The following is a 27,721-nucleotide window of genomic DNA, read 5'->3' as shown; positions in this document are numbered from 1 at the left end:
ATACATTCATTTTTCAGAATCAAATCATACAAATCTTTTCAAATTCTGTGGGGTGCTCAAGGTACCCCATTTTATCGAGTATCTTACTTTACTGAGGCTGAAAGCGCCACCAGCGGCCAGCCATCGCACGAAAAATCTTGGACGATATCGGAACACTGGTCGTTCAGTCGTTCAGTCAGGATAATGTGGGATAATGCCCGCCATCTGCTCGCTAGGCTGTGCTCGATATCTGCTCCGAGCAGGCCTGGCGCCTAGTTGACTGGACATATACAATATACGATGTAAGGGTTACGGTTACGAAGATACGGAGATACGGGTGAAAGGCGTGCGCGCCATGCGCATGTTCGAAACAGTGAGTTGGCGTTGGCGCGACGATTCACGAGCATGGACACGAGGAGGAACACGAGCACGAGTACGGGCACTGGCACGAATACGAGCACGAGCATTTGGATTAGCCAGCCCCGGGTAGCCTAGCAGGATCGTTGACAGCGTTTCCCTCTCCTTAGTTAGAGTGGAGCGCTGCGCGGCGGCCGCAATGCTGCTTTGCGGTGTTTTATGTTCCGTGTTTTCGGTTCCATTCGGTGCGCTCGTACAAATCGTAATCTTCCTACTACAAAATTCAAATGTTTCGAGAGTGCAAGCCTCCCTCCCACCGGGAGCTGGTCAGTTTCCATTTCATATTTTCTACAAACAATAATCGCACGCAACAAATCAAAGTAGATCGATCTGTTATTTTTACATCATGTAAACACACGAGTAAATTAGTCTCTAAATGTGAAAATATCTGTGACGATGTACGACATATATTTTGCTTATTGTTTTACGTCACAATATTTACAACGATCTCTTTTCATTCCCTTTCTCTTCGTCTCTCTCTCTCTCTCACCCCTCCCCCTTCTCTTTCACCCTCTATCTCCGTCTCTGTCTGTCTAGACCTCTACTGTCAAGTTTCGGAATGTCAATTAAACGTAAGGAGTACATCACGTGCTATACTGCTATACGATTCATTGTGAGAGATGGACTCTTTGGCAATGCTCGAATTTTGTTTCTTGAATGCACCAAGTTTCAGCCAATATAATGTAGTTAGGAAAACTTTTGTTATCATTTCTGTACCATTGATAAGCTTATTTCAACGAATCGCGTGTGTATCGGAGTTTTTCTACTGTATTGATGACACACTCAAATAATTACAAACTCGAAAATTGTAATGCAAAATGAAATCGATCAATTGAGCCGTAAGACGGTGTTTACAGTGTTTACCTCCTGTACCTTTAAGTATTATTGTCTGTACGTATATTTATTTGCCACAACGATAATTACTTTTGCGTGCAAACCGATTTCTATTTTGCATACATATACAGGGTGTCCTAAAATTTCTGTTATACGGGATATCTCTTTATCCATCGCAGTTAGAAAAAAATACTTCCAATAAAATTTGTTCTATAGAATGGTGCATTTTTTAAGTATTCTATTTCACGTATTGTCATTTTAAGCTCAAGTTCACTTTTTTTAATGGAAACATTATCTTTTTATTACACCAACTTATTCCATGAGAAAAAAACAAGTAAGTTTTACTCGAAACGTTTTTTAATTCGACAACAACTTTTTAAGTTATGCAATGATAAAGACAGCGCGCTCTCCTGATTTGACGCCATTAGACTATGCACTTTTTATAACTTTATCATTGAATAACTTAAAAAGTTGTTGTCGAATTAAAAAACGTTTCGAATAGAACTTACCTGTTTTCTCTCATAGAGTAAGATGGCGTAATAAAAAAAATCATGTTCCTATTTAAAAAAGTGAACTTGATCTTGAAATGACCTTCAACACGTCAAATCAAATATTTAAAAAATGTACCTTTCTATAGAGCTTTGAAAACCATACAAATTTTATTGGAAGTATTTTTTTCTAAATACGATGAATAAAGAGATAACAGGAATTTTGGGAAAATTTGTGTGCATACACTTTTCAAATAATATTCTACTTTGAAACGCCTTATAGTATAACTTTCAAAATTGATAGTATTTAGTACAGAGATAGGGAATTCGATCGAGGAAATTTGAAATTTGACTGAAATCCCTGTCGCTCTTGTCAAATAGAATTCTACTTTGAAACGCCTTATAGTGCAGCTTTGACCATTGATAGGATTGAAAATTTAGTACAGAGATAGGGAATTCGATCGAGGAAATTTGAAATTTGACTGAAATCCCTGTCGCTCGGAAAACTAGAGGATGTAGTCGCGTTACATTCTAGGAAAGAGCTTAAATAATTCAACGATAAGCTGCAGGTGTTCGTCAACGAATCGATATTGTTCCTATCGGCGGCACGCTTTCTAACGTGCACGTACACACCTATACACCTGTCGCGCTGTACGTAAGTACGAAACTATACTACTACGTATTCTCTAATTTCCATACGATGTAACACCGGCTCAAATACCGTCAAACAATTCGATGGAACACTTTCACAACATTAGCGGTAGTTTCCTACATCCGATTAGAAAAGTAATAAACATTCGACAATGCGGCCAGCTGATTAACTATTGTTAATGATCACATTTATCGTTAATCTGTTTGAAACTATACCTGCATACTTGTACTATACAAATATGTGTATTGCGTACCTACGTCATAACGTGATCGATAGACTCCGGATTTTATGCATTCGTAACAAAAATGAGCAAGCGCAATTTAAAACAGTGAAAATATTAAAAGACTAATTATTTCCACCACATTATAAAATTATTAATGGCCTCTAATATCGACTGTCTCGCACTTTAAACAAATCCAAACATTTTTCCGTCATTAATCGATAGAATTATATTAATAAGTGATCTCTATATATTATTATAAAATGATTAATGAAGAATATCAATTTTAAATTTAGCTCCTGCGTCTTGCAAATGATAATACAAACTTTCCATTTTGCATAAACAACCGGAGTCTAGTGATCGATAAGCACGTGAAATTAATATTAACTTTGTTTTAAAATTGATCGTGTTCAATAAGTTAATGACGTGCCTCGGCAATGGTTCGTGCCATTATCTGATAAATTGATACGTTATGACTATGTAATCACAGCTTCATGTCGGAGGAAAATCTCTATTGACAAAGGAAACACGTGATGTAACGAAACGAGGGATTAATCGGAACCAATTTACCTTATTTTCTCCATAGGAACTCAGTTTCATATTGATTTAACACTGCTATCGCGAGCTAAGCTTAGCAAAGATGCATGTCGCGAGATACTTACTCAAGTTCACCAAGAGCTTGTCAAATATTGTAGTTTATTTATTTATTATTGCTTTAACGCTAACCGTAACAATATTAAAAATTGATTTTAATACTTTTTTAGCGGGGCCAATAGCGAAAATTTAAAAGATGTGTTTGATCAACTCGTATAAAGTATATATGCTCCGAAAATTCCATTGAAATTGGTTAATTGGTTTACGAGTTATAAACGATCAAAAATGGGAAAAAGGCCGAAATTTTGAAAAATTGCTATTTTTACCACTTTTGATCGTTTATAACTCGTAAACCAATTAACCAATTTCAATGAAATTTTCAGAGCGTATATCATTTATACGAGTTGACCAAACACATCTTTTAAATTTTCGTTATTCACCCAGCTAAAAAAGTAGTAAAAATCAATTTTTACTATTTCTTTTCGCAATTCCGACCAAATGCATTTCTTCAACATGTTTTTCAGACGTCATTTACTAAACTAATTCTTCTAGCCTTACAGAGAAATTGAAGTCGTTTGGTCCATTCATAAAAAAGTTATTCCGATTAAAAGTGTGTTGAATCAGTTATGCTCCTTACTGTAGGTGTTACATTGTTCTTAGAGAATTGTTGTTAGAAAAAGTTACTTTCAGGCCTTCTATAATCAGGTTTACATAAGAAGGAACTAGTACAAAGAGGAAAACAGAACTTGCCTTTGAGAAGCTTCGTTTCTATTTTAAAAAATCTTAAAAAATGTGAAACATCCGAGATTTTCGTGTGTTTTACATCGAAAATTTTTCGCGCAACGTAATCGGAGCCTGCAATTATTGTAATGGCCAAGATCGATAACAAGAACAACAGCGATAACGCACGCAAGATAGACGTATATGATTTTCAATAACACTGTCCAATTATTCTTGGTGGGTTAAGAATTTCCATTATTGTTGGTGCGATAAGAATCACCCAACAGTAAATGTTGAACACAAAAAAAGTTTGATTTTGTTGGACAGTGTAATTTCTACTTGAAATCAGTCATATAATACTACCGACATTCGGATGGACATTGGAGTCTCTACTAATTATAAAATCGTAGATGACAGAGTATACGAATCATGAACATACACGTACAATACATCCGGAACGGAACTGTAAACCGACCGTGAAATCAGGTTGCCATAACAAAGTCGCAGAAGTACTACGGATAAACACAAAATACAGTAGTGCGTCGATCGAAAAATGAAATTCTTAATCTTTGCACTCGGAGCTATTCTAATTCGAAAACCGAATGTTTCTTCCGGCCTGAAATATTTTCATTTTATATGATTTTCTTAATTTCATCGATATAAAACTGATACAATACCTCGCACAATACTTTCGGTAGTTTATTAAAATATTAAATACGTTTAGTAATTTATTGAATAAAAATTTAATAATGCAACAAGTATTTTGAATAATGGTATAAGAATTTAGTGGCGTCTCTCTCTCTCTCTCTCTCTCTCTCTTTCCGAGTCACCACTTCACCACTCGAGTGCAAAGGTTTAGTAAACCTTTTCTATTGTGCCCACTAGTTCGGAGCATTTTCCAAAAATTATACTTTCTCCTCGTATGTGAACAATTTTGTACATAATCAACTACCCTTGAATTATTTCTAAGTAATGGACCGTAATTGTTTCTCATTAAATATAGAGAACAAAATAATGTATACTAGGGTGGACTTTATTTCTCAATTTTCCATTTCATGAAAAAATGATATATTTAAAATTTTAGATCAATCGCGAATACAGTTGCAACTGTGGTTTCTCATTCGTGAATCATCATATGAAAATGAGCTCCTATTATGCGAACGAAGAAACGATAGTGGTGGGAAGAGTTGGTGGACTCCTTATCCTTCTACAAGACCGGACGCAAGCTCTGTCAGAGAACTCTTCTTACCATCTTATTCTGACTACATTAAAAATATATTTTTCAGATAAAAATGTCGATACCATCAATGCAACTTAAAAATTGATTATTTGAATTACTCATTCGTAATGTCATTCGTAGTCATCACTAGACTGCGGATCTTTATGCAAAATACAAAATTATCTTCATAAATTATACAACATAGGAGCCAAATAGAAATGTAATTTCTTCTTGAATGATATTGATCAGCTGAAACGAGTACGTTGATATTTTTAAATCCTTTTAATCTGTCCACTGCTTTAAATTGCACATACCCATTTTTGCCATAAATGCATAAAATCCGCAGTCTAGTTATCGCATTCGTCGTACTACAAAAGATACGAATGTTGAAACTTTTGATAAAATATTATTTTGCTTCTTAAACATTGACTAAACTCCACTAAACTCCAAGACTTACAAAAGTAAATATTTTTGCTTTTAGAGGACGAAATCATTGTTATCGAGCATTTACCAGGACGGCGAGTTCATTTGCAAGATTTCTTTTGGACCGATGCGGAAAATGCTCCACCGTGGGTGGATTCAAATCAGCCCTTTTATGAACCTAGGACGATTCATCATACAGTAACAATTTACTATCGAAAGGATGAAGATGAGAAACCTCAAAACCGTCCTAGTCCCGAAGATCCAAAATGTACCACGTGCATCGAACCTACGCCAAGACTGGATGACGACGAGACTCAAAATATTGGTATAATTGTGGCAGAAGATCCTGGTCCAAGGTATTTATCATTCTGTTTATATACAGTGACTCCCATTAATATTCGGACGCTCTAAAAAACGCGATAATCTTTTTAATATTGGGCTATACGATTCAAACTTTTTTCGGAAGCTAGAGCACTTAGTTCACTACAGGATATGAAAAGAAATTTTTTCGAAAATTGCAATTGGTCGGAATTGTAGAGAAAATACTAAAAGATCCATTTTACAACTTTTTTATGTGGGCCTATATTGAAAATTTAAAAAAATACGTTTTGTAGATCTGTTTCAATTAAACATATCCTGAAAATTTCGTCAAAATCGGTCGACGTTGCTTATTTTGTCTTAAACTTTCAGATACTGGTTGTTAACTGTTCTCCGTGCTGGTGAAGCTGTGCCGCCTAAAATTGAATTGAAATTGGCTCGATTATATCGAACCGCATTCTCAAGGCAACAGCAACGTCACCTTGGACTTTTACGGACGGATCCACGATTTCAGAGATCCGCGGACGAACGATCATTTGCCACGAACAAGGTAATTTCTAATATTTTATAACACGATACGAATATTACTCTGTAACATCGCAGAATTCCGATGGTACGGTGAGACAGTCAGGAAACTATTGGGTTGTTTCATATGAAATGTCCGACTTTAGAATGCAAATGTTGCGATGCGTTTTCATCAAGAAATACTATTACAGTTGGCAGGTTCATTGTACGTCACTTTGAGGTACAAAGCTTACGATCCTCTCTTCAATTTTAATTTACACATATCAATTTCCTTTTGTATAGATTTGATTTCAACATCAATCAGTCGCGCGAAGAAAAAATTCAACGTGTACCATAATACCAATCAAGAAACGTGTGATCTTTGATCAATAAGAAATAGTTACGGTTGTTTAACGTTACTGTTAAAAATCGGACATTTCATATGCAACGACCTAATACTTTGTCTTTGCCCTCATCAACTAGAAACTCGAAGCTACCTAGATATTATACACCTCGTGGTTGGTGCGCTGGAATTTAAGATGATAAGAATTAAAAAATCTAATGCTAAGACACTCGACGAAATGCAACGCTACTGGGGAAACACTGTATGCAGGATAATCGCTTGCAAACAGCGTCACGCTTCTATTTCCATCATCTGCAATGTAACCAACCGTAAACAGTAGCGAACTGTCAGGTTGTGAATCAATAAGGGAGTTGACCAAATGGTTTCTATCGATTTCCGACTCTGTCGCGAGTCTGGGAACGCTAATGAGCGCTAAGGAACAAATTTTATGATGGATACACAAGAACGTTCCAATTGCAATACGCAAATATTTTCTCCAATTCGCACGTGTCCTCTGGCTAGGTTCTGTGGTACTCTAAACAGACGTCCAGGAGTTATTCTGTACAAGGTGTCATAAAATTATTATATCGCGGAGTCTACACCGCCGATTTAATCGAAAATAACATAGGAAACCCCCCGTAAAATTGATCTTGGACGTGGAAAACAAGATAAAAAAAACCAAAATTCTTTTCGATCGTGTTCTACTGGTCATGAGGACCAACCTTGTGAGAGGAACAATAGGTCGAAACTCAACTATTCTCTTCAAAAATGACGTTGAAATTCATATAATTTTTGAAACACCTCTCTTCATAATATTCTTTCATTTCAAATAGCAGTATCATGTGTTTCATAATTCCCTACACAACGAGTCGACTTATTGCTATATGAACTATGAAATGAAAGAATATTCTCTTCATGGTACTTTTTACTTTTCCGCGTGGAACAGGAACACAGACTATGATCAGTAAACGATGTCCTTCTCGTACGAAACAATTTCAGCACTTTTAAATTTAATTACACGCAGTATACGCATATGTATACATATTATAGGATGGGGTAATAACTATAATCATTTTAACCACTATTTCTGTTATTTTTAGAGATATCAGAAAACTGTTGTATTTACATTTTGCATTGACAAAAATTGTACGGTATCGAGAGGTGCTATAACTATAGAAACAATTCCCAGGACGATTGCTTTATCAACAAGCGAATTATCAAGCCGTAGAGTTAGTCATGCTTAGTGTCCGAATATTTTTTGGAGTCCACTGTACGTGCAAGATGACAAGTCACTTCGATGATACATCATAACGTGGTCAATCGGTTTCTTTAACAACGGGAGCAAATAGGGAAAGCTTCACTTATTTACAAATTATGTTCGGGGAAATTGTTTATCATTTTATTCTTGGCGGGTTACGTCTTATACCCTAACTCCAGTTTGTACCCCGGACCCTGTCATCCTCCCTGCTCATTTGGTTCAAACTTGCTACAAGATATTTCAATGAAAAAGATCAAGACTGCTGGTTAAACTTGTAGATATCGCGGTGATTGAATCAGTCTGCATCAGAGTTGTGCTAATTTAAATACATCGTATTTGAATTACATAATTCGAACCTTTCAATTAATCTAATTGCTAAATACACGAATCGTGAGTGTAATTGAATTACCTTGTAATTATAATTCGTGAAGTAATTCAACTGTAATTCAACACAACTCTGAGTGTGTGTTGTTTTCGGAGATATTTTTGATGGAAAGAAAAGGCAAAATCCGTTCACGGATGCGTACTCACTTCCGTTAAAATAACAACAACATTTTGAAAAACGTTTTAATCCGACAGTGAAGACTTTATGCATTTGTACACTTACAATGAGTAAAAATGTGCAAAACAGAATATGGTAAAAATATTCACAAAAGTTATAAAGCTTTAAGTTTATTTTGAACTTATGAAAATATTGAAAGAAGACAATAAGTCTAGTCGTAAAGATAGCAATTGGTATAAATTATCATAGTTACAATAATTTAATTGTCAGTTATAACACATATGCTATGTTGTGCGGGCATCCTTCTTTCAATCGACTCTACTATATTTGGTACTATGGATTCGACTGTACCTAAAATAACAGTATTCTTTACATCTTTTAAGTCGTGATCCGATATTACGTATTTATAAGCGCTTTCTGCTTTTTTCGATATAGAAAAGAACTTCTCACAGATATACGTGGACCCGAACATAGCAATTAAACGTGCTGCACACATATGTAGACCAGGAAACCTGGACTTTGGGAAATTCTTGTAAAAACTTAATATATCTACTTTGTTCATAAACTCGTGTCTCAAGTTCCTATCGCATCTCAGATCAATAATTTCTAATTGCAAAGGAGATGGAACTGCTTCTATGTCGATAGAAAATGGCATGGTTACTAAGTTGAAATCGTTCTCTATTTTTGTAATTTCACTGAATCTCAACGAGAATTCCTCGCCAAGATTTTTCAAGACGTTGATATATTTGTCAAATTTAATCTCCGAGCTAACCGACGACAATTTCGTGAAATGATACGTGTTTCTACGCTCCAACTGCTCTATCCAGAACTTCAATTTCAATTTAAATGATTCTATCGAATCGAATAAATTTATAATCGTTTTCCCTTGTTCTTGTAACGACTCGTTCAAGATACCGACATGTTGGAGAATGTCGCACATAAAAGACAAGTCAGCGATCCAATCGCCGTCTTGCAATTCCGGTACTACGTAACCTGCTGCGTCCATTAGAAAATGAATATCTACACGGAGATTGTAAAACTTTTCCAATATATTCGTACGACCGATTGACCCAACATCAATATGATATGGCAGTTGACCGTACTCAACCTCTAGGACCTCTAAAAATGATCTAAATTGCCAGCATTTAAATCCGTGTGCCCGTATAAAGTTTATTGCTTGTACAACAACAGACATGACATGATCAAACTGGATACACTTGATGCATAAAGTTTCCTGATGGATGATAGAATGTATAGCAACTACATCTTGAGGAACTGCTAAATTTCGTAATTTCGACTGGAGGCAACCAACGAACCCAGAGTGACTATCTACCATAGCAGGTGTGCCATCTGTGGCAACTGCAACGAGCTTGCACCAATCTAAATTGTTCTGTTCGATTGCCTCCTCCACGCAAGAAACAATATCTTCGCCTCTAGTCGATTCTCCTGGAGGAAAAATGTCCAGCAGTTCTTCTGTAACTGTTAACGTTTCGTCCACTCCGCGAATAAAAACGACCAACTGCGAAGTGCCTAACACGTTTGTCGTTTGATCAAGGGCCAAGGAAAACGCAACAAATTTCTTAGAAATGGCAGTCAACTGTTGTGTTACGTTTTTCGCCATCTCGCGAATACAGCTGCGGATTCTTTGACTGGAAACATTAACTTCCTGAACCGTTTGGACAGCATCCGGCCATAATTGTTCAGTGGTTGCCAATAGACACCTCTTAATAAATTCTCCATCAGAAAATGGACGCCCAGCTTTTGCAATCTCTAGTGCAATGTTATAGCTCGCTCGAACTTCTGGTTCATTCACAAGTACCTTCTCCTCCTAAAATACAAATAATAATTAAACACATTATTAGTATTTCAATGGACATCAACATATTTTGCTGTGAAACACAATTGATAAATTAAGGATGTTCTGGAGGTACAATGGGAGACAAAAGTACAAGAAATTCGAAATCCATCAATATATTGGCGATAAAAGCCATTCATGAGTATATTTTGCATACCTTTTTTACACTGTTGTCGCGTTTCCATGCTAGTGAGATGACAACACGATAAATTTGACGTTTTGTAACAGTTTATAATTTTTTGCTCTATAACTGTTTAGTGAATCCTAATAAATTTTGAACATAATTAATTACATAATTTTTTGTATATAAACAAACTGGAGTTTCTAGTTGCGTTTTTTCAAGGTTTAAATACGGTTTGAAGTGGAATTTTATGAATTCTCCATAAGAAGACGTGTTAATTCTTAAACTATAATTCATAAACGGTGCAGTGAATCGAACCCAAACTTTGGTAATTGCATTAATTTAGTAAGAATTATATCTTGTCAAATTGTCAAAAATTTTGTTGCGTTTTTATATATGTGCCTCCGGAACATCCTTAATAAAGTTGAGTAATTCAAAGACTATTAAATAATTACGTTAATTAATTAATTAGTTGTTAAGGAAGTAGAATCGATTTTCCAGGATTGTAAAAGTCCGGGATGTGATGAGAAAAATACAGCAGTAAAACGTACACCCGCAGTAATAGATACATCAGTGTCGCCAGATCGAGGAAATCGAGGGGAATACAGTTTACCCCCTCTCTGATGACCAGATTAATACGTGACCAGTCTACGGTCTTAGGGGAGGGGGAAGGGGAGAAGACGGAGTGGGAAAATCGACCAGTTTTGGTCGATTCTGGCGACACTGAGATACATGTACACGGATTCTTAATTTCATACGACACTTTAATTTCTTGTAATTCTATACGTCATTCAAACATGTTATTTTTACTTCTAAATTGGTTAACATTAATTGGTTATTTATTTGTATTTATTGCTATGGCTTGTGCCTTTGGTATGTATTTTTCCAAAAATTTGACGCCCCTGGATTTTGCCGCCATGAGCTATACCTCCCCCCCCCCCAAATCCGCCACTGCATCTAATACACGCTAGGAACAGTTCAACAGTGTGAACTTGATATTTTACGCGAGACACGGCAGTGTATTGCGTATGAAGATCTTTAAAATATTGAAAATCTTAACTTTGGACCATACAGTCCTGAGATTCAAAGCCGCGTCGCAATATCTACTAATCTACTCAAACAAGACTGTACAAAGGCGCCGCGTGTCCAAGCCGTACTAGGCTGTTGAAGCTACCGCAACATCGATCGATGCCGATTCTTAAAGTTTCATTCACGACATCGTTTATCTTGTAGCCGTATAATCACCGTAAAACTAAAACTACACAACAAACTGAAAAAAACACGAGTCAAAAAGAATATCAGCACCTACGAAAATTGACTATGATATTTTTCAGAATCCAATTGAATTTTTCAATTGATTTGAATTGAATTTTTGTGCTTATTTGACAATCAAACATTCAACATGTCCTTGTTGTAGCTCAAATATATTATTATTATTATTCTCCAATATATGAAACTTTTATAATCGAGTTTTATACCGAACTTATATAATCGATGTTTTTGTATGTTTTCGAAAAAGAAAACATTCGAAAGTGTGGGTGTGGAAACGTTACGCACCGCACTGAATTATTTGAAATGTAGTTTATGAAGCTTACAATAATTGTTCGATGATATTTTACCGGTAAAAGCAAGACCGAATACGATCAAATTTGATGTATATGCTCTTTATTTTCCAATAATAGTATATATTATATCCGAGGTAAGAAGAATGTTATTCTATTGCATTCTTACGTTATATAAACAATTATAGGACGCTAATACTTCAATATGTAGAAAACGAAGTACATAACTCTAAATTGTTCAACAAATTTTAGAATTTCGCCAATTAATTGATGAAATGTATTTTATTAAAAAAAAAATGAAGAATAAGCAAATATTTACGCTGTACTAAAAATTATGACGTATTATTCGGCACGGTTCTAAATGATTTGGGAGCTGTCCGACCGTGACGAGTCCCTTGCTCTCTATGTATGTATATAGTATGCAGATACGTCATCTCGCTCACTCTCGATATGTTTCGCTTTTATATGTGTCATGTGGAGAGACACGAGCGAGTTCCGATTCGACAATAAAAGGAAATAGGTTGTTTGACAAAAAATAATTCTTTGCTTCCTATGTTGGACTAATCTTCAAAATCTCTCAAAGTTTTCAGATAATATTGCAATGTTAACAACAATTTTTGACTCTGACAGAAAGTATTTAATTAAATAAGTCAACGTGATCATTAGAAGAATTGTACTTATAATATACCGACTAACTAGAATGTGAACTGGTTGGAATTAAAAAAGAAATACTAGCGGAATAATAAATACGATTACAAAAAAAATACTGGCGGAATAATAAATATTATTCGAGTTATACTTAGAGTTCGAGTTAGATTATTTTACTACTAGCGAAAACATTGTTTACGTATCGTTGTAAATGATGAGCCCAACATATTTACCTTTTTTCGTTGATTCATTAAATACTTTTTTCTAGAGATAAGTATAGTCTAATACGTTCGTTGTAATTCTTACCTCCTCGAGTAAGACTGCCTCTATATCCAGCAGCTTACACTTTAGCCTGTCCAACTCTGCAAATCGCTCCTCGCGTGAATATCCTGCGTAATCTTTTGCATGATACCTGTTATAATGTCGTTGGAGATTGTACTTTTTCAAAGAATTGAATACCTTGCGGCAGATAAGGCACTTTGGTGTTCCTCTATGCTCAGTGAAGAAATACATTTCTTCCCATGCAGGTTTAAAATGGCGCTTCGGTGTAGATGTCGATGGTTCATCCATGATTACAATTATGTTGCAATTTGCTCACTTAAAAATATCAAAGATCTACTCCGTCCAGTTATTCCGAACTTTAAAACAACTGCTAATAACACTTTTCATTCGTCAATGTGGAAATAAATGAACGCCGCAGTGTTGATAGTTTACACCGACCTCTCGGAGCAGGCCTGAGCAACTCGCTCCCAAGAGCAGTTTTTGCTCTGTTCGGGCAGATAGCCAGACAGGAGCACGAAGCCACGCCTCCCGGAGCAATGGCCACATGGTGGGGAACTGCACACGTGTTACTGTGTATGACAGCAGAGCGCGCACTTGTTTAGTCGTTGGTCTGATTTGGAACTACATGTACGCGAATCTTTGTATGTACCGTGAAACACGGTCCGACCGCCAACGAAACATTCGAAATCGTGGATTTCGCAGCAGCATAGAAAAATGCATCGAAATATGACATACTTGAATGACATTTAATCAAACTTTCTTTCCATTTTGACATCTATTACACAATTAATGAAAACAGTAAATACATACCAGAGAGGAAATCTCTGTACATACCAAACTACACTACACTGTGTAACTATTTACACGATTGAAGACATGATATACATAAAATAGTTGTATTCTATTTCCGTTTCCTGTAGGATGCTTCAAGAAACAATGTTTTGTTGCCAGTAGTTGACACGTTTCAATGTCTGACTTCAGTCCAAATTTCGTTAGATGTAAGGTAAAAGGCCATATTATGAGACAATGTCCCCATTTATGAAACATTAAAAACAAAAATGAAAGGGGATTATATTATAAATATATGCATATCACAATTTAAATAAAATTATATTTATATAAAAATATAACCCTTCAAATTTCTATGTGTACAAATATTAATGTTGATTTAATGTATTTAATATGAAAAAATGAAGTTGAAGTGTCCTCTCCAAGTTTGTATAAAATTACTTAGCTTACTCTGAGCTGAAGTACGAATACACTTAGCTTTTTGTTTTTAGCATATTTACAAATTTCAATGATTTTAAGAGATGTTAAATAACTTAATCGAAAGCTGAAAAGTCGTAGATTGTAATTAAATAAATACGATTAGGATTCTGGCGCAATTTTATTAATTATAAAGCTGTCTCATATTATGTACACTAGCCTTTTAGAAGTCCGTATTTATGGTACAATAATTTGGTTGTCCCATGTTCCATGGACCTGTTGATTCCCGCCTAGTGCCGATTTATGAGACAGCAATTTGAAGTTTGTGTAACTGTGTTATTTACTTGAAAATAGTTTTTAATTGTAAGTTTTTACCGTTTTCCTATTACTAATTACCTGATTCGACTTTTATTTCTTCCCAACGTACGTATAAGTAAGTGTATTAAAGTTTTGAGTTGAAAATTGTAGACCTAACCTATAAAATATTGTCAGTGTAAAATACAATATTTTTAATGTAGATTAAAATTTATGTTTATTTATTAGAATAAGTTGTTTTAGGTACAGTTTTTTAGTATTTAAGTTTAGTATTAAGTATGGCAGGTACTAGAGAAACTAAAAGAAGGAGAGACAGGAAAGAAGTTGGAAAAAATCCCATAAAGAAAAGTGTGAATTGTAAGGTCAAAAAGAAGTCTACTGTATTAGTCAACAATTCAAATAAGAAGAAGATTAAGAGAATAAATTATTCTCCTGAAAGTTTAACAAATGCTATTAAAGCATTAGATACAGGCATTTCTCTCAGGAAAGCTGCCAATGCATATGGAGTTCCCGTAGCCACTTTAGCCAGAAGGGAAAACAATCCAGATGTTAAAAAAATGAAAACTGGACCAGCAACTGTTCTAACAGAGGCTGAAGAACGTGAAATTGTTAACTGGATACTGTATCGAGCAGAAAGAGGCTACCCGGTTAACAAAACAGATCTATTAGATTGTACTCAAAAATATATATAATCAATGAAGAGAGAAACACCGTTTATTGAAAACCGTCCAGGTCGTCACTGGTACGAAGGGTTTAGAAACCGCCATAAAAATATATCAATTAGAACTGCACAGCACTTAAGTTTGAGTAGAGCTGCTGTAACAAGGCAAGATCTAAAAGAATGGTTTAACGAGCAAGAAATCTATTTAAATACTTATTATTTTATTTTACAGTTTATTTAATATTTCAGATACATTGTTATATTATATATTAAAAAAGGAATAAAAAACTAAAATATGAAAAAAGAGTGATTTTTAGATTTTCTTATCTGTTCCATAAATAGGGACATACAGTATGAGACACCAGGGACATGGTGTATCCAAGCTGTCTCATAATACGTACATGGACACTACTCCTATTTTTCAATCATATAATTATTTTTTAACGTTATAATTACATTATAAAAATTATTTGTACTTCAGAAAACACGAAAGAATGGAATAATGCAAAAATTCGCAGCATTTTATGTTTTTAACTATGTAAAATCATTGAAAATATCATGTTCTTCTCTAGCATCTGTCTCATAATATGGCCTTTTACCTTAGCAAGTTTCTGAATCATTTCTGCGTTAGTATTACCGTCAATGTGACAGACAAAGAATTTTTGGTGTATTAGAAATCAAAAACTTGAACAAAAGTCTATTGTACATAGATTCAACGTCACGCGTGTATTTGCAATCAACGCCACCACGGAATATCGTGACAAACTGGAAATATATATTTTTCGTAGCCTTCTGTAAGAAAAGAGTGGGATGGGCAACCATCTTACGTAATGGTATATATATTGCATTGTCACGGTGTTTGTATTTATTAACGGACACATCACTTCTATACTATTTAAATTGTCTAATTTCTCATTTGCTACCATTTGCTACTCGCTTTTACTATCACGTTTGACTTTGCTCTATCGAACAACTCTGGACATTCTCGCTTTACCATAGGTTAGTTACGTCACAGACTTAAGATCTGTATAGACATAGACATTGCATGCAATGCATTTTTCTGTCTACGGTTCTGTATTATCGACTCTGTAAAATGCACATCGAAAGCGTTCGAGCGGTTTCTTTCCAAAAATGAAATTTAGAGACACATTGCTTCTTACTTTAACCCTTTGCTATTTTAACGAGTCTGATGCATTCTTTTGATGCACCGATGCATAAAAGTGCATAAGATTAGTTGCATATTATGCACCATCTGATACCATTCAACTTTTACTTATAACATCTTCTATTTCCAACCGTTTAGGACAGGCATGCACAACGCACAACTCGTAGCTCCAATAATGGCTCCAAGAGCCGAGTCCCCGTCCCCAAATCCCCAAATCGTTCAGTTGTGTATTGTGTATGCCTAGTTTAGGAGGTTTACATATTTACAGCCTGTTCCAGTTGCGTGGGACACTATTTATGAATATGATAATTAAGATATAGACTGCGGATTTTTATGCAAAATAAAAATGTTTCGCATTTATTGTGGGAATCAAGAATAACATAAAAATTTAAAAATTGATTTCATCCCAAGTAGTCACGTGTAGCCACGTACGTCCCTAAAACGTACGCAGAATGGACGTAGGACATTTGGACGTGAACTGGACCTGAAACGTACGTTTTAGGGACGTACGTGGCTACTTGGGATCCCTTAACGACTTTGTTAAACTGAAAGCAACATTACAACATTCTTGAACTTTTTAAATCTTTTACTATTTTATATTTCGTCCAACTAATTTCTTCATGAATGCATAAAGATCCGCAGTCCAATGATAATAAACAGCATAAGTTTATCCTGTCTGGTACATAACTTTCAGATTCCTCCAAGAAGTCGACCCGTTTCAGGAAAATTGATATCAAATGACATTGAAGGGGAGAATGCGGACAAGCGTTCAGAATTACGCTCATTCAATTATTCGACAGAGGAGATTGTTCAAGTTAGAATGCAAAATACAAGCATAACTGAAAATGGTGCTACGAGGTTGATTTATTCTGTTCACCTAGGTGGAAAACCTGTACCTGCAGAAACAGCTGCCAGAGACATGGCTCTTTTGTCACCGCAAGAAGTTGCATTAGAACTCGGTGCTCCAGTTCTTATTCAAAGTGAACGTAAGTATATTATTATATTTCATAAGACAATTATAAAATTGATGAAATTTGTACATAAATAATATATTGATATGGAACATGAAGACAATGAACAAAATTTATAAAAATGTACTACATTATACACGCACTGTTTCACATGTGTATCTGAAGGATATTTTTTTGACAATTTATAGCTACATTTGTTTGTTATATGCAGCTTACTTAAAAGAGTCTCGTCCGTTGGCACTTTCAAGAAAAAGAGATGCATGGCTGTTAATTGGAGCAGCTAGTGCCGGTTTCATTCTATTAATTATCCTGCTTGTGGGATTAATCTGCACGGCGAAAAGAAAAAGATCACATAGTGCAGTAGCTGCACCACCGAATCGTAGTATTTTAAGGAAAAAACCAGACCACATATTAACGACTGGTGGCCGTGATAATGGTGTTTTTTCATCGTCAGAAATAGAAGTTAAGGTACGTTAATCTTAATTAAGGTATTAGAATTTAACTAAGGTACATTTGTATATATATTATTGCATTCGCCTATCACTGTACAATTAAAAAAAAACAGGATGTACCTACAGTGACTCCATTAACATTGAAAAAAATTGATTTACTAAATTGCTTGTTCTTATGGAGTATGAGAAATTTTGTTCACATTCTATCACTTTTGTTACTTTTTTACAGACTGAAGGTAGTAGTCAGAGTCATACTCCTGGAAGTATGCGAAGGACTATGATTACTCCTGAACCTACTGACACCTTTGATTTAGGAATTCACAAAGTTTCTAGCGATAACGAAGAAGAACAGAAGAGAAGGGCTCATGATTCAAATATAAACACTTTTGAAGAACATTCTTCAAAACAGACAAGGTACACAAGTTTTACAAACTGATAAACAAATTCTTATTTCGTAACTTCCTTAATGAGGTTTCGAATATTTAAAAAATTAAGAACAGATTTAACACTTCGATGCCACATGTACAAAATAAGCTATATTTGAAGATGGTACCTTTAAAATTAACATTGTAATGACTTGATAAATATTGCATGCAAACAGCAACATACCAAGACCACCCTTGTATCTTTGTGAACATTTCATTTATTATGTATGGCAACAAATTTTAAGTTGTAACTCAATTTAATGGATTGCTTCATAGACTGACACGCGGCAGAGTATTAAGGACAGATGCAGTGGATATGCCTAAAACATCAGATTCTATGGATGTCATAGTTGATCATTTAGAAGCACTAGAATCTCTGGAAACCAATTACACGAGACATGAAGAAGAAGAAGAAGAAGCTACTGCCTCACCCCATTCTTATCTATCTATGCCAAATTGTAAACAATTTCCCAACATGAAAAGTGTTGAACCTCTTTCTAGGGTATTAGAGCCAGTTATGGTATGTAGCAATTTGTTTCTTCACTAAAACTACAAGAGAGTATATCAGAATATACATTATATACACGAGCGTATGCGTTTAAATAAATTTTCTTTTACAGGTTAGACATTTGGATCTAGATTCTCCTGAATTAGAGAGACGAGACAATAATGACATTGATTCATATAGAAATAGTAGAGTCAATGACAAATTTTTTGCAAGAACTTCGAGTGCTATGAAAGATCCTGGAGTAGTTGGTCCTATAGTTTGGAATCTTCGAAAACAGACACTATCTACAGAGGGTATACAACATTTAATCTCTTTGTATTTGTATGCAATAATAATAATAATTTTATTTACACACAGTATGTTTTCTTAAAATGTCAGAGATTTTAAAGAGTTATCAAACTTTATGAGTCTTTTAAGAGGATGTGATAAACACCCAGATTTAAATTATAGTTCTTACAGTTAAACGATTCTTGCTAAATATTAAAACACGAATTATGTTGTATTTAGGCAATGGCACATCAGAAACTGATGAAATAACATGCACATCAGCTGGCCCTGTCGGTCGAGCTAAGAGAAGACTTCATGAGTTACTGGAGGATTCGTTTAGTTTGTTTGGAAGTAGAGAACAGAATTCAGACATGCAAACATGTACGACGCAACCGAATTCAGCAGTATATGTTCCCGATGTTCTCCCAGTATTTTCAAAGACTAGAGGAAGATGTATCCACATTAGGTACTTATAGTTTCACGTAACTCATATGTGAATATGTCACATAAAATTACTTTTAGTAATTTTGTTACATTTTGTTGTTAACTGCATTACCCAGTCCTGGATCCTCACCAACAATGGAAACGGAAATAAAACGTCATACGTCGTTACCTCAAAATAAGTTTGAAGAAAATATTCCAGAAAATGGACATTCGGGATCAGTTAAATCTCATAGTGGCTGGAGCGCTAGACCATTAAGTGCTGGTCCATTTCATAGACCACACGTACCAGATATAGATACCAAACGTATTCTTTTACATTGTCAACTTCCACCTGAAGATCCAGCAGTTCCACTAATTGCGTCAATCAAAAAGGAGCTTGAAAAATTTTCTTCTTAATATGATGAAAGAGCCTGAAATGAAAAAAAGATACTAATGACATTAAGATTATTAAATGGTATGTACTATTTAATACAATGAGTTGGAGAAACATTTTAACATAATATTTAACGAACAATGACGTGTAAATATATTGGGAATTTTTGTATGGATAATCTCAATTGGAATCCTGCATACTTAATGCAACCCGTTTTTACTGATTTCAAAACTGAAAGACCATATACATCACTTTATAACGCTACGTAGCAAAACTGTATACAGCTTTAACACTATAATTTATGATCTTCTAACAATTTTGCATTAACATAAATAAAAAATGATGAAAGGTAATAGTAACTTCTTCATGAAACTCAACTTTTTTCAGTTTCGTGCATTTGATACTTACTTTTAGAGAAATAACAAAATGTTTTAGGTTTTCAATTTAATTCTTTAGATGCAATAGATGGAAAACTATCAGATGTTCGTATGATAAAAATACAATAAACAGTTTGCTTATTTTATAACATAAATAACAGATCATATTTACCTGAAGATTGAGATTAATCGAGCAGATACAATCAGTAATTATTCACATCACGTGTACGTTATTCCATATATTTATACTTATACAAATCACATTTGTTACGTACTTTATTTTTAATTTTTACCTATCTCATTGTACATATATCATAATTCACAGTGACTGCATAACTTATAAGAAAATGTTAGATTTATAAAGTTTTAGTTACATATCAAACTATCTAGAGTAGTATTTAATTTATTGTTATCTAGTGTATTTATAAGAATTGTTTATTGCAATACATGTTATTTTGCTAAAATAGGAACTGATTAGAAATAAGCTAATGAAAACAAAGAAAGTTATTTTAAATATACATCTATACTATACATATTTACAACAAAATGATTCAAGCAATATCACAATTAGTATTATAGTTTTTAGTTTAGTATTATAATTATAATATTTTGTAAATAATGCGATCTAATCTTTGTTTTAAAGAGAAGAACTTGTAAGTTTAGGCCTGCGCATTGCTTGCGACAGGCGAAGCGCGACCTTCTTCCATGGTAACGGCGAAAGCCGTTTCAATAATATTTCATGAATATATTGGTTTATTATTTGTATATTGGTATTTTGTTATTTTGAAAAAAGTTGGAATTATTTTAACCACTTAATTATTGTTATTTATATGTACCGTTGTTTCAAATTAAACAAGTAATAAAAATAAAATTGTGAATTGAGTTGGTATTCTGAAAAGTTCCTTGACTACTTTGGCTGTAAATATACTATGACTTTGTGAGAGAGAGAGATCTTGGTTTACTATAATAAACTTATTATAATATAATATTATTAATCAAATTATTACTTCCTACAGCTGTGAATAATTTTTATTAATTACTTGCGTGTATATTGTATACAGAAACTTCTGTTGTAATATTCTATGATATTTTTGACACCTCAACAAATCGATCGTTATTGCAAAAATCTTTATATGTATGTTCGTACTGAAGATGAAGATACGAGTGTTTGTTAATAAAAAATTTTATATATTCAGGATGACTAGAATCAACCTCCAGAAGTAAAAGTCCCCCAGGTTTTAAAACTGCAGCAGCATATTTCAATAAGGGCTTGACAATTTTTAAGCCATCTTCTCCTCCATCGATTGCCATTAAATCTTCATAACTGGAATATATTACAAATGAAACAGTTTTCTAACATCTAAACGATCTTATAACGAATTCATATTCAAGTATGTGTACATTTTTATTTCTGGAGATAATTTTGAGATCTGTTTTGTAGGTATATACGGAGGATTGCTAACTATGATGTCAAAAGATTTTGAATTTAGATCAAGATCTTTAGATCCATTCAATGTATCTGAAAGTTGTATCCTTCCATTATCTTCAAGAGTGGCGTGCACAATTAAAACCTGATTTTCTAAACCTAGTTGGTTTCGATTTTGCATGGATAGTTCACAAGCTTGTTGATTTGCATCTACTGCCACACATCTCACCTAAAAAGGAACATCATTACAGCCTGGATGAATATTTTCCTGTAAATTTGTATTGTTCATAAACAATTTGTGATATCTTATAAATTTATGTGAAACGTATGTATATAAATAATCATATTTAAAAATAATTACTGTTCTATTAGCATGCGCTATTGCAAGGGATATTGCGCCTGATCCACATCCAAGTTCTAACACTGTATGTTCTGTCTTTTGCAAAGAATCTATTCTCTTTAGTACAAAATCTACTAGAATCTCAGTCTCTGGCCGTGGAATGAAAATCGGTGGAATTAATTTTAGAGTAATATCACGAAAATCCCATTCCCCTATTATATACTGAATAGGCATTCTGTAAAAACAAGACCTTCACAGTTTTCCGGTACAGACAAAATGTACCTAGACCATAGGTATATGTCCTGTTTTTACCTACATAACCGGCATTCACACATCGACTCCAGCTTCTGACATTGGTCCGGCGTAAGCTTCTCATTTTTTACGTTTACGAGATCTATTATCTGAAAATAAATATATCTAAAAGTTTTGGTACGATATCCAGCTTTATTGAAAATAACACTTATAACTGGACTGCGGATCTTTATGCAAAATAGAAATGTTCCATTAACCCTTTGCAGTCCGAATTATTTTTCAATTTTATTGCCAACAACTGTCTACTATTTTAAGTGTTTTATTTGAGATTTATTGCAAAGGAGAGTTCCTTGAGCTCTCAAATTTTGTTGTAATTTATATTCATGGAACTCACATTTGTTTTTAACTAAAAAATAAGAAATTAAATAAATAAAGGCAGAACCAAATACATATAAAAAGCTGTTTCATTTGCATTTTTCTTTCTCTGATGTTGAGCTAATAGTTTTTTACACCTGAAAACAATATAACACTGTTTTTCGATTTTGCGATATGCATAAAAATCTGCAGTCTACTTATAACAATTCACTTCAATGCAATAAGGTGAAATAATGTTATCATAATATTTACTTGAAATAATTATTTATTGAATACAATCTTTATTTATAATAATATACGTCATGTATAGTATATAATACATTTCATTCCATTTCTGCGTTATTATCAAGCAATACTCAATACAGTTTTATATTAACGATTTCATATAGCGAGAAGAATATTGAAAAAGTAACAAATTTATAAATAAACTATTATCTGAATTAAATACCGCTATCTTGGCAAACATAGATCTCTGCGTTTTGTACCTTGTTAGTGCCTATGACATTTGCAACGATGTGTTCGATCGATTCAACTGGTTCTGGAATACCTTCGTTACTGAACCGGTGGCTCCATTGTTCGATAATTTCACCGATGGTGGAGCACTGTGCATTTACAGTAGACAGACGTCGTGACCAATGACAAAATGTGATTCTTTTAGTACAATGAGAACGTGCTGTACTATTCAATGTGTTGACGAAGATACGAGCACTCGGAATACATCGATACAACATTGTGACAACGTTCATGAATAATAGTTGATTGTCAACACAAGATGAAATTTACAGTAGAAGATTGTATTATTATACATATGACACAGTTACAGCAGAAATTCTTCGTTAGACGTTAGAACCCTTGCTGTTGTTTCTTTGCACGGCCAACCGGCTGCAACCGGCCAATTCTATTGCGTGCTGCCAGCTGTTGGAAGGTACGCTTGATTACAATTCGTTCGAGCAAGATGTCGACTGAGCAAGAAAAAAATAAAGATGAGATAAAAATTTGATTTGTCGATTCGGTAGAAATGAAATTCATTTATACGAACATTCTTACAGGTATAGATAGATTAAACTTCTAAAATAAATTAGCGTGCGAACTTGTTACTTTGCAATGCAAGACTAAAATTAGTTGTCGTATAATCGATAGTGTGTGAATAAATCGTACGTATTTAAAAATCTGTGACACTCGATAGAAAACATTTGAATAAAAATGTTTGTTGTCTGCTCAGTTCATAACATATGATCGATTTGTGGCGTTTGCGCAGTAACGTGTTGCGGAAAGAAGGGTGCGGGCCTTACAATACAGATGCAGGCCGTGAGCCATGATTCAGTTTAGGACGCCAGCAGTCGCCACTGGTTCCACTTGTAACTTACGACGAGTCGTCTACCATGACAGTTATCAGTGTGACACGAGTGCGACGTTGAATTTTTATCAACTATATAACGATAAGGAAAACGATTCGATGGGCTAAGCTAAACGTACGCCCTCGAACATTGATCTGTGCTTGCTTTACAGCTGAACGATGGTATTCGTGTTTCGTTCTAGCTAATAGCGTGATGCACTCTTAGAGTATTTAGTCGTTTGCGTTCTAAACACGCGTTTTCGTTCTGGTGAATGGCGGGTCGCGATGTGGTGACGGTTCTGTGACGTGTGTACCGTGTCTCGTGTCTCGTGTCTCCTGTTGTGCTGGCTGTCAGTTATCTCGTGTATTTGGGATCGCGTTGCGTCTTCCGTTATACCTACATTCGATCAGCCGTGATTAGAATTCAACGATATATTCAACTCCGACCGTACAGTACATCGACTTGTCACGTTGTTGCGGCGCGGTGCGGTCTATCGAATGATTTCTTAGATTACATGTCAGTTGTTTACAAGCAGAACTGTTTAGTCGAACGGAGCAACGGGAGTATAAGGTGTGGTGGAATGTGACATGTAGATGATCTACGCTGGGTGTTATACGTTCTATCATCTTTCTTACTACTTTCTCATTGCCTATATTTTCTTGTTGCTTAGATACGCGGATTTTTACATCGTCGTTTGGCAATCTACAAATTCGGCGCCTAAAACGGAAGCTTGATAAATACAACTACATATGAATTTGTGCTTTCGGACAGCTAAAGTAAAGAAAAAAACAATCGCATTTCATTGAATTCTAGATATGTTTTCTGAATAGATATTCATTTGCATTTTTGACAATAATCGCATCGTTTTACAACATATACGCCGTTGAATTGGTAGATCATGAATGAATGCATTAATTCATACCCATAGGTTTACTTCTACATGGGATCGAATGCCGGAAACGACCCACCATAAAAAAAAACACTTTCCTCGAATAGGTTCACGCCCCTGTGGGCGTTACATCTTGTACCGATAATTTCACATTCATTGAAAATTCGTTCTTGTCGAATATTCTGTAGTGTATGTAATAGTATACATAGTATGTATGTATATGGTCACAGCGCGTTCACTGACAAAATCGAGTGACAATTCGGCATACGAGGAAGTATAATTGCAAATTTTAGCTGTAAATACTGATTAATCTGTGCATTTTCTGTGTTGGTAATAAGTGTAATTCTATTTGCTTCGTAAAATAACGGAACATGAAAAGCAACATATCGTTGTTTACTTGATATTCGATCACAACAGGGAATTTCCTGTTACCGGTTTGTGTTCATTTCGCTCAGCGTGTGTCATAAGAGTCGACTATGCATACATGTATGCGTATGCACACATATCCACAGGGCCACATGCCTTTTACTCCCGCATTTTCTACAATACTAATACTATAGAAACCTTATATAAAGAGATGGTGTATTTAGTTGTTTAGTTCGGCACGGAATGCAGTGTTATCTACACGGTCGGTTCGATGGACAGTGTCGCGTTATGTGCGTGGGGTCGACTGAAATACGCGTGTGCGTGTAAAAGTGTGCGTTCGACCGAGCAATTCAGAGAGGAGATATCACGTAGTATCTCTTTCTCGCGTCCAGCTCGAGATCTGTATCGTGAGTCAGAAGATGTTTAACTTTATGAAGAAAGCCACGGAGAAGGACGACAAGGAGAAGAGGAAGCGTGAAAAAAAGGAACGGAAGGATGTCAAGAAACGTGACCGAAGTAGCATGTCCGCGGAAGAGTTACTGCGCTTGGATGAAGTACGTACTTTCATTTTTTCTTTCTTTCATGTAATATCATGTCATGCCATTCGTCAACACTTGCTGTCGAAATACAAATACGTTTAATTATTTCCCCCGCATACATTATTATTAGACTGCGGATCTTAATGCATATATAACAAAATTGAGTAGATGAAATTGAAAATTGATGGAAAATTGGAAAAATTGATGATGTCAATATGTGGTTTCACCTCTATTAAAATCAGTATGGGAAGAAATAACATCCAATTTGGTTTCTATTTCTTGCAATCGATGCAGGCGATTTTTATTTGTATAAAGATTCGCAGTCTAGTTATTATTATAAGTATTTTGTGATTATCAAGAACTAGTTAGTGTCCTATTTGTATGTAGATACATAGCTCCTGATTTATGTATTTAAATCATCGACAATATTTTTACCGACATCGAGTTCGCCGACAATGTTTACTTACCGACATTGTCTTTTGACTTACAACGACATCTAAGGACTGAATTAATTGTCGGTGCTTTCGACATGTGATGTAGGTAAGTAAACATTGTCGGTGAAATGACGCGCGTGTGTACATTAGGGTGGGCCTTAGCTGTTCCTTCTGAAATTATTCTTTTTAAATTTTTCGCGCCGCGCCGCTCCCTCAAATTGTATCATTAGATAAGAAAATAATTTTTGCAATAGATAAAGTTAATCGGATAAGAGGAAGACGTGGCACATTGACGCTATCGTTGCGATAAATATGGAATTTTATATTAATGGGAATATATGTAGGAAAGTTTTTTTGAGAGGTTATGACTAGACAGTGGAACTTTATCTTTATCTTCTATTCTTTCTATACAATAATAAAAATAAAATGCTGTTCGTTGGTCACGACATCACGGGAGAACGGCTGGACCGATTTGGCTAATTTCTTTTTTAAAATGTTCGTTGTAGTCCGAATCAGATTTTTAGATTTTAAAAAATTGGAAAAGTTGCCCGGAAACATGAAAATTCGGGAAAAACTAAAAGTGCTTTTAGAATCATATTTCAATACAACAAAAAAACGAACGTCGTAGCTTTTAATCAATATTTCAATAGAAATTTACATTATCGACGTCTGTTTGCATTATCGACATTATAAACATTCGCCAGTTAGTTAATTTCAATTAACCCTACTCGCGAAGCTCGCGAAGCTCGCGAAGCTCGCGAAGCTCGCGAAGCTCGCGAAGCGAGCGAGCAACACCTCCCCTCTAGTGCAAAATAAAAATTTCTACCTGAATTGCAACAACCTGGAGTGAAATAGAAATGTATTACTTCTCATAATATGTTTGATACGTTAAAAATAGTATAACAGTATATTTCAATTCTTCTAATTTATTTACTGTTTTAAATTATACTTATTTTTGTCATAAATGCATAAAATCCGCTGTCTAAATAATTATGACTGAACGTTCTTCTTCTGCAAAAATATTTATGATAATAGTACCACAATGTAATTTTTTCAATATAACAATTAACTAATGCTCATATTTTTGTAAATATATATTTGTCGTTTTATGTATTTTATTGTGAAAGTACCAATTCGTTTAGTTGTGTTTTTATACCAATTTAAAAAGTAGGGAAATTACGTTCGACATAGATTGTACTGCAAATTTATGCTGTCGCCCAAGGAAGCCGTCGAAGTGATTAAAACTAGAGCCAACGCCGCAGGCTCTGCTAGAATCATGCTAAATCTCACAGTGAGGCAGTATAAACAGTACTTTCTGACAATTTTGAATGATACGACTCTTTTGCGATTTTTCGATACGACATCGTAGTAATGAACAATGCATAGCTTACTTCTGTGTAAGTACAAAAGTAAATAAAATAAGAAAAACAATTTTAATTATAGGAAAAATAATGTAAGGTTTCGTGTGGAACACTAGTTTACTAAAGAAACAATAAGCGTACATACTTAAACTGACGCACAGTGGTTCCAAACCGCCGAAATGTGGTCTAGATCTCAAACACGAATTTTTCGTTGGGCGACCATTAATTATAAATTTATAATTGTATGGTGATCTAATTGTAAATTTGATACTGTAGTGTTACGGCCAAATCAAATCGAA

The 27,721-nt window shown here is 34.7% G+C and overlaps 4 protein-coding genes across 10 annotated transcripts in view; 2 read left to right on the top strand and 2 right to left on the bottom strand.

Annotated features, from left to right (window-relative positions):
* The first annotated feature begins 282 nt into the window (after positions 1–282).
* On the top strand, positions 283–19,790 carry LOC143217070 (uncharacterized). Its single transcript, XM_076440827.1, has 10 exons — positions 283–662; positions 5,605–5,902; positions 6,237–6,414; positions 16,981–17,272; positions 17,469–17,725; positions 17,939–18,123; positions 18,411–18,654; positions 18,755–18,935; positions 19,150–19,375; positions 19,470–19,790. Exons 1-10 carry the CDS (start codon positions 536–538, stop codon positions 19,747–19,749), a joined length of 2,268 nt encoding a protein of 755 aa, XP_076296942.1. The 5' UTR covers positions 283–535; the 3' UTR covers positions 19,750–19,790.
* Positions 7,496–13,895, bottom strand: LOC143217072 (general transcription factor II-I repeat domain-containing protein 2-like). The gene is made up of 2 exons (XM_076440830.1): positions 12,964–13,895; positions 7,496–10,299 (listed from the first exon to the last, which is right to left on the bottom strand). Exons 1-2 carry the CDS (start codon positions 13,225–13,227, stop codon positions 8,731–8,733), a joined length of 1,833 nt encoding a protein of 610 aa, XP_076296945.1. The 5' UTR covers positions 13,228–13,895; the 3' UTR covers positions 7,496–8,730.
* Positions 19,791–20,744: 954 nt separating the features above from the next.
* Positions 20,745–23,898, bottom strand: Hemk1 (HemK methyltransferase 1). 4 transcript variants are annotated; one of them, XM_076440839.1, is made up of 6 exons: positions 23,789–23,898; positions 22,982–23,411; positions 22,182–22,270; positions 21,891–22,104; positions 21,505–21,758; positions 20,745–21,427 (listed from the first exon to the last, which is right to left on the bottom strand). In XM_076440839.1, the coding sequence occupies exons 2-6, from the start codon at positions 23,240–23,242 to the stop codon at positions 21,184–21,186; spliced, it is 1,062 nt and encodes a 353-aa protein (XP_076296954.1). In that variant the 5' UTR covers positions 23,243–23,411; positions 23,789–23,898; the 3' UTR covers positions 20,745–21,183. The 4 variants fall into 4 exon arrangements, with proteins under 4 accessions (XP_076296954.1, XP_076296951.1, XP_076296953.1 ...); XM_076440836.1 differs by lacking the exon at positions 23,789–23,898 and adding an exon at positions 23,536–23,708 and having other exon boundaries at positions 22,982–23,458; XM_076440838.1 differs by lacking the exon at positions 23,789–23,898 and adding an exon at positions 23,544–23,708 and having other exon boundaries at positions 22,982–23,458.
* LOC143217067 (unconventional myosin-XVIIIa) overlaps positions 23,824–27,721 on the top strand; it is a 45,285-nt gene continuing 41,387 nt past the window's right edge. The window contains exons 1-2 of one of the 4 annotated variants that reach the window (XM_076440810.1): positions 23,824–23,968; positions 25,313–25,642. In XM_076440810.1, the coding sequence (XP_076296925.1) occupies positions 25,508–25,642 (135 nt within the window). In that variant the 5' untranslated portion in view covers positions 23,824–23,968; positions 25,313–25,507. Of the gene's footprint in view, positions 24,404–25,312; positions 25,643–27,721 lie in introns of all 4 variants that reach the window. The other 3 variants (XM_076440809.1, XM_076440808.1, XM_076440807.1) reach the window with 3 other exon arrangements.

This window comes from Lasioglossum baleicum, chromosome 16 (genome assembly GCF_051020765.1).
Source record: "Lasioglossum baleicum chromosome 16, iyLasBale1, whole genome shotgun sequence".
NCBI lineage: Eukaryota > Metazoa > Arthropoda > Insecta > Hymenoptera > Halictidae > Lasioglossum > Lasioglossum baleicum.
The sequence above is the reverse complement of the archived record's forward strand: the minus strand, read 5'-3'. Positions and strand labels throughout refer to the sequence as shown.

Coding starts and splice junctions, on each gene's coding strand:
- LOC143217070 (XM_076440827.1), top strand. CDS start 536: ATGCTGCTTTGCGGTGTTTTATGTTCCGTGTTTTCGGTTCCATTCGGT. Junction 6,415..16,980: donor GATCATTTGCCACGAACAAG/GTAATTTCTAAT, acceptor CATAACTTTCAG/ATTCCTCCAAGAAGTCGACC. Junction 18,655..18,754: donor GGGTATTAGAGCCAGTTATG/GTATGTAGCAAT, acceptor TTTCTTTTACAG/GTTAGACATTTGGATCTAGA.
- LOC143217072 (XM_076440830.1), bottom strand. CDS start 13,227: ATGGATGAACCATCGACATCTACACCGAAGCGCCATTTTAAACCTGCA. Junction 10,300..12,963: donor AGGCAGTCTTACTCGAGGAG/GTAAGAATTACA, acceptor TTTGTATTTTAG/GAGGAGAAGGTACTTGTGAA.
- Hemk1 (XM_076440839.1), bottom strand. CDS start 23,242: ATGAACGTTGTCACAATGTTGTATCGATGTATTCCGAGTGCTCGTATC. Junction 22,271..22,981: donor ATGTCATAGGCACTAACAAG/GTACAAAACGCA, acceptor ATTTATTTTCAG/ATAATAGATCTCGTAAACGT. Junction 21,428..21,504: donor TTATCTCCAGAAATAAAAAT/GTACACATACTT, acceptor AATATATTCCAG/TTATGAAGATTTAATGGCAA.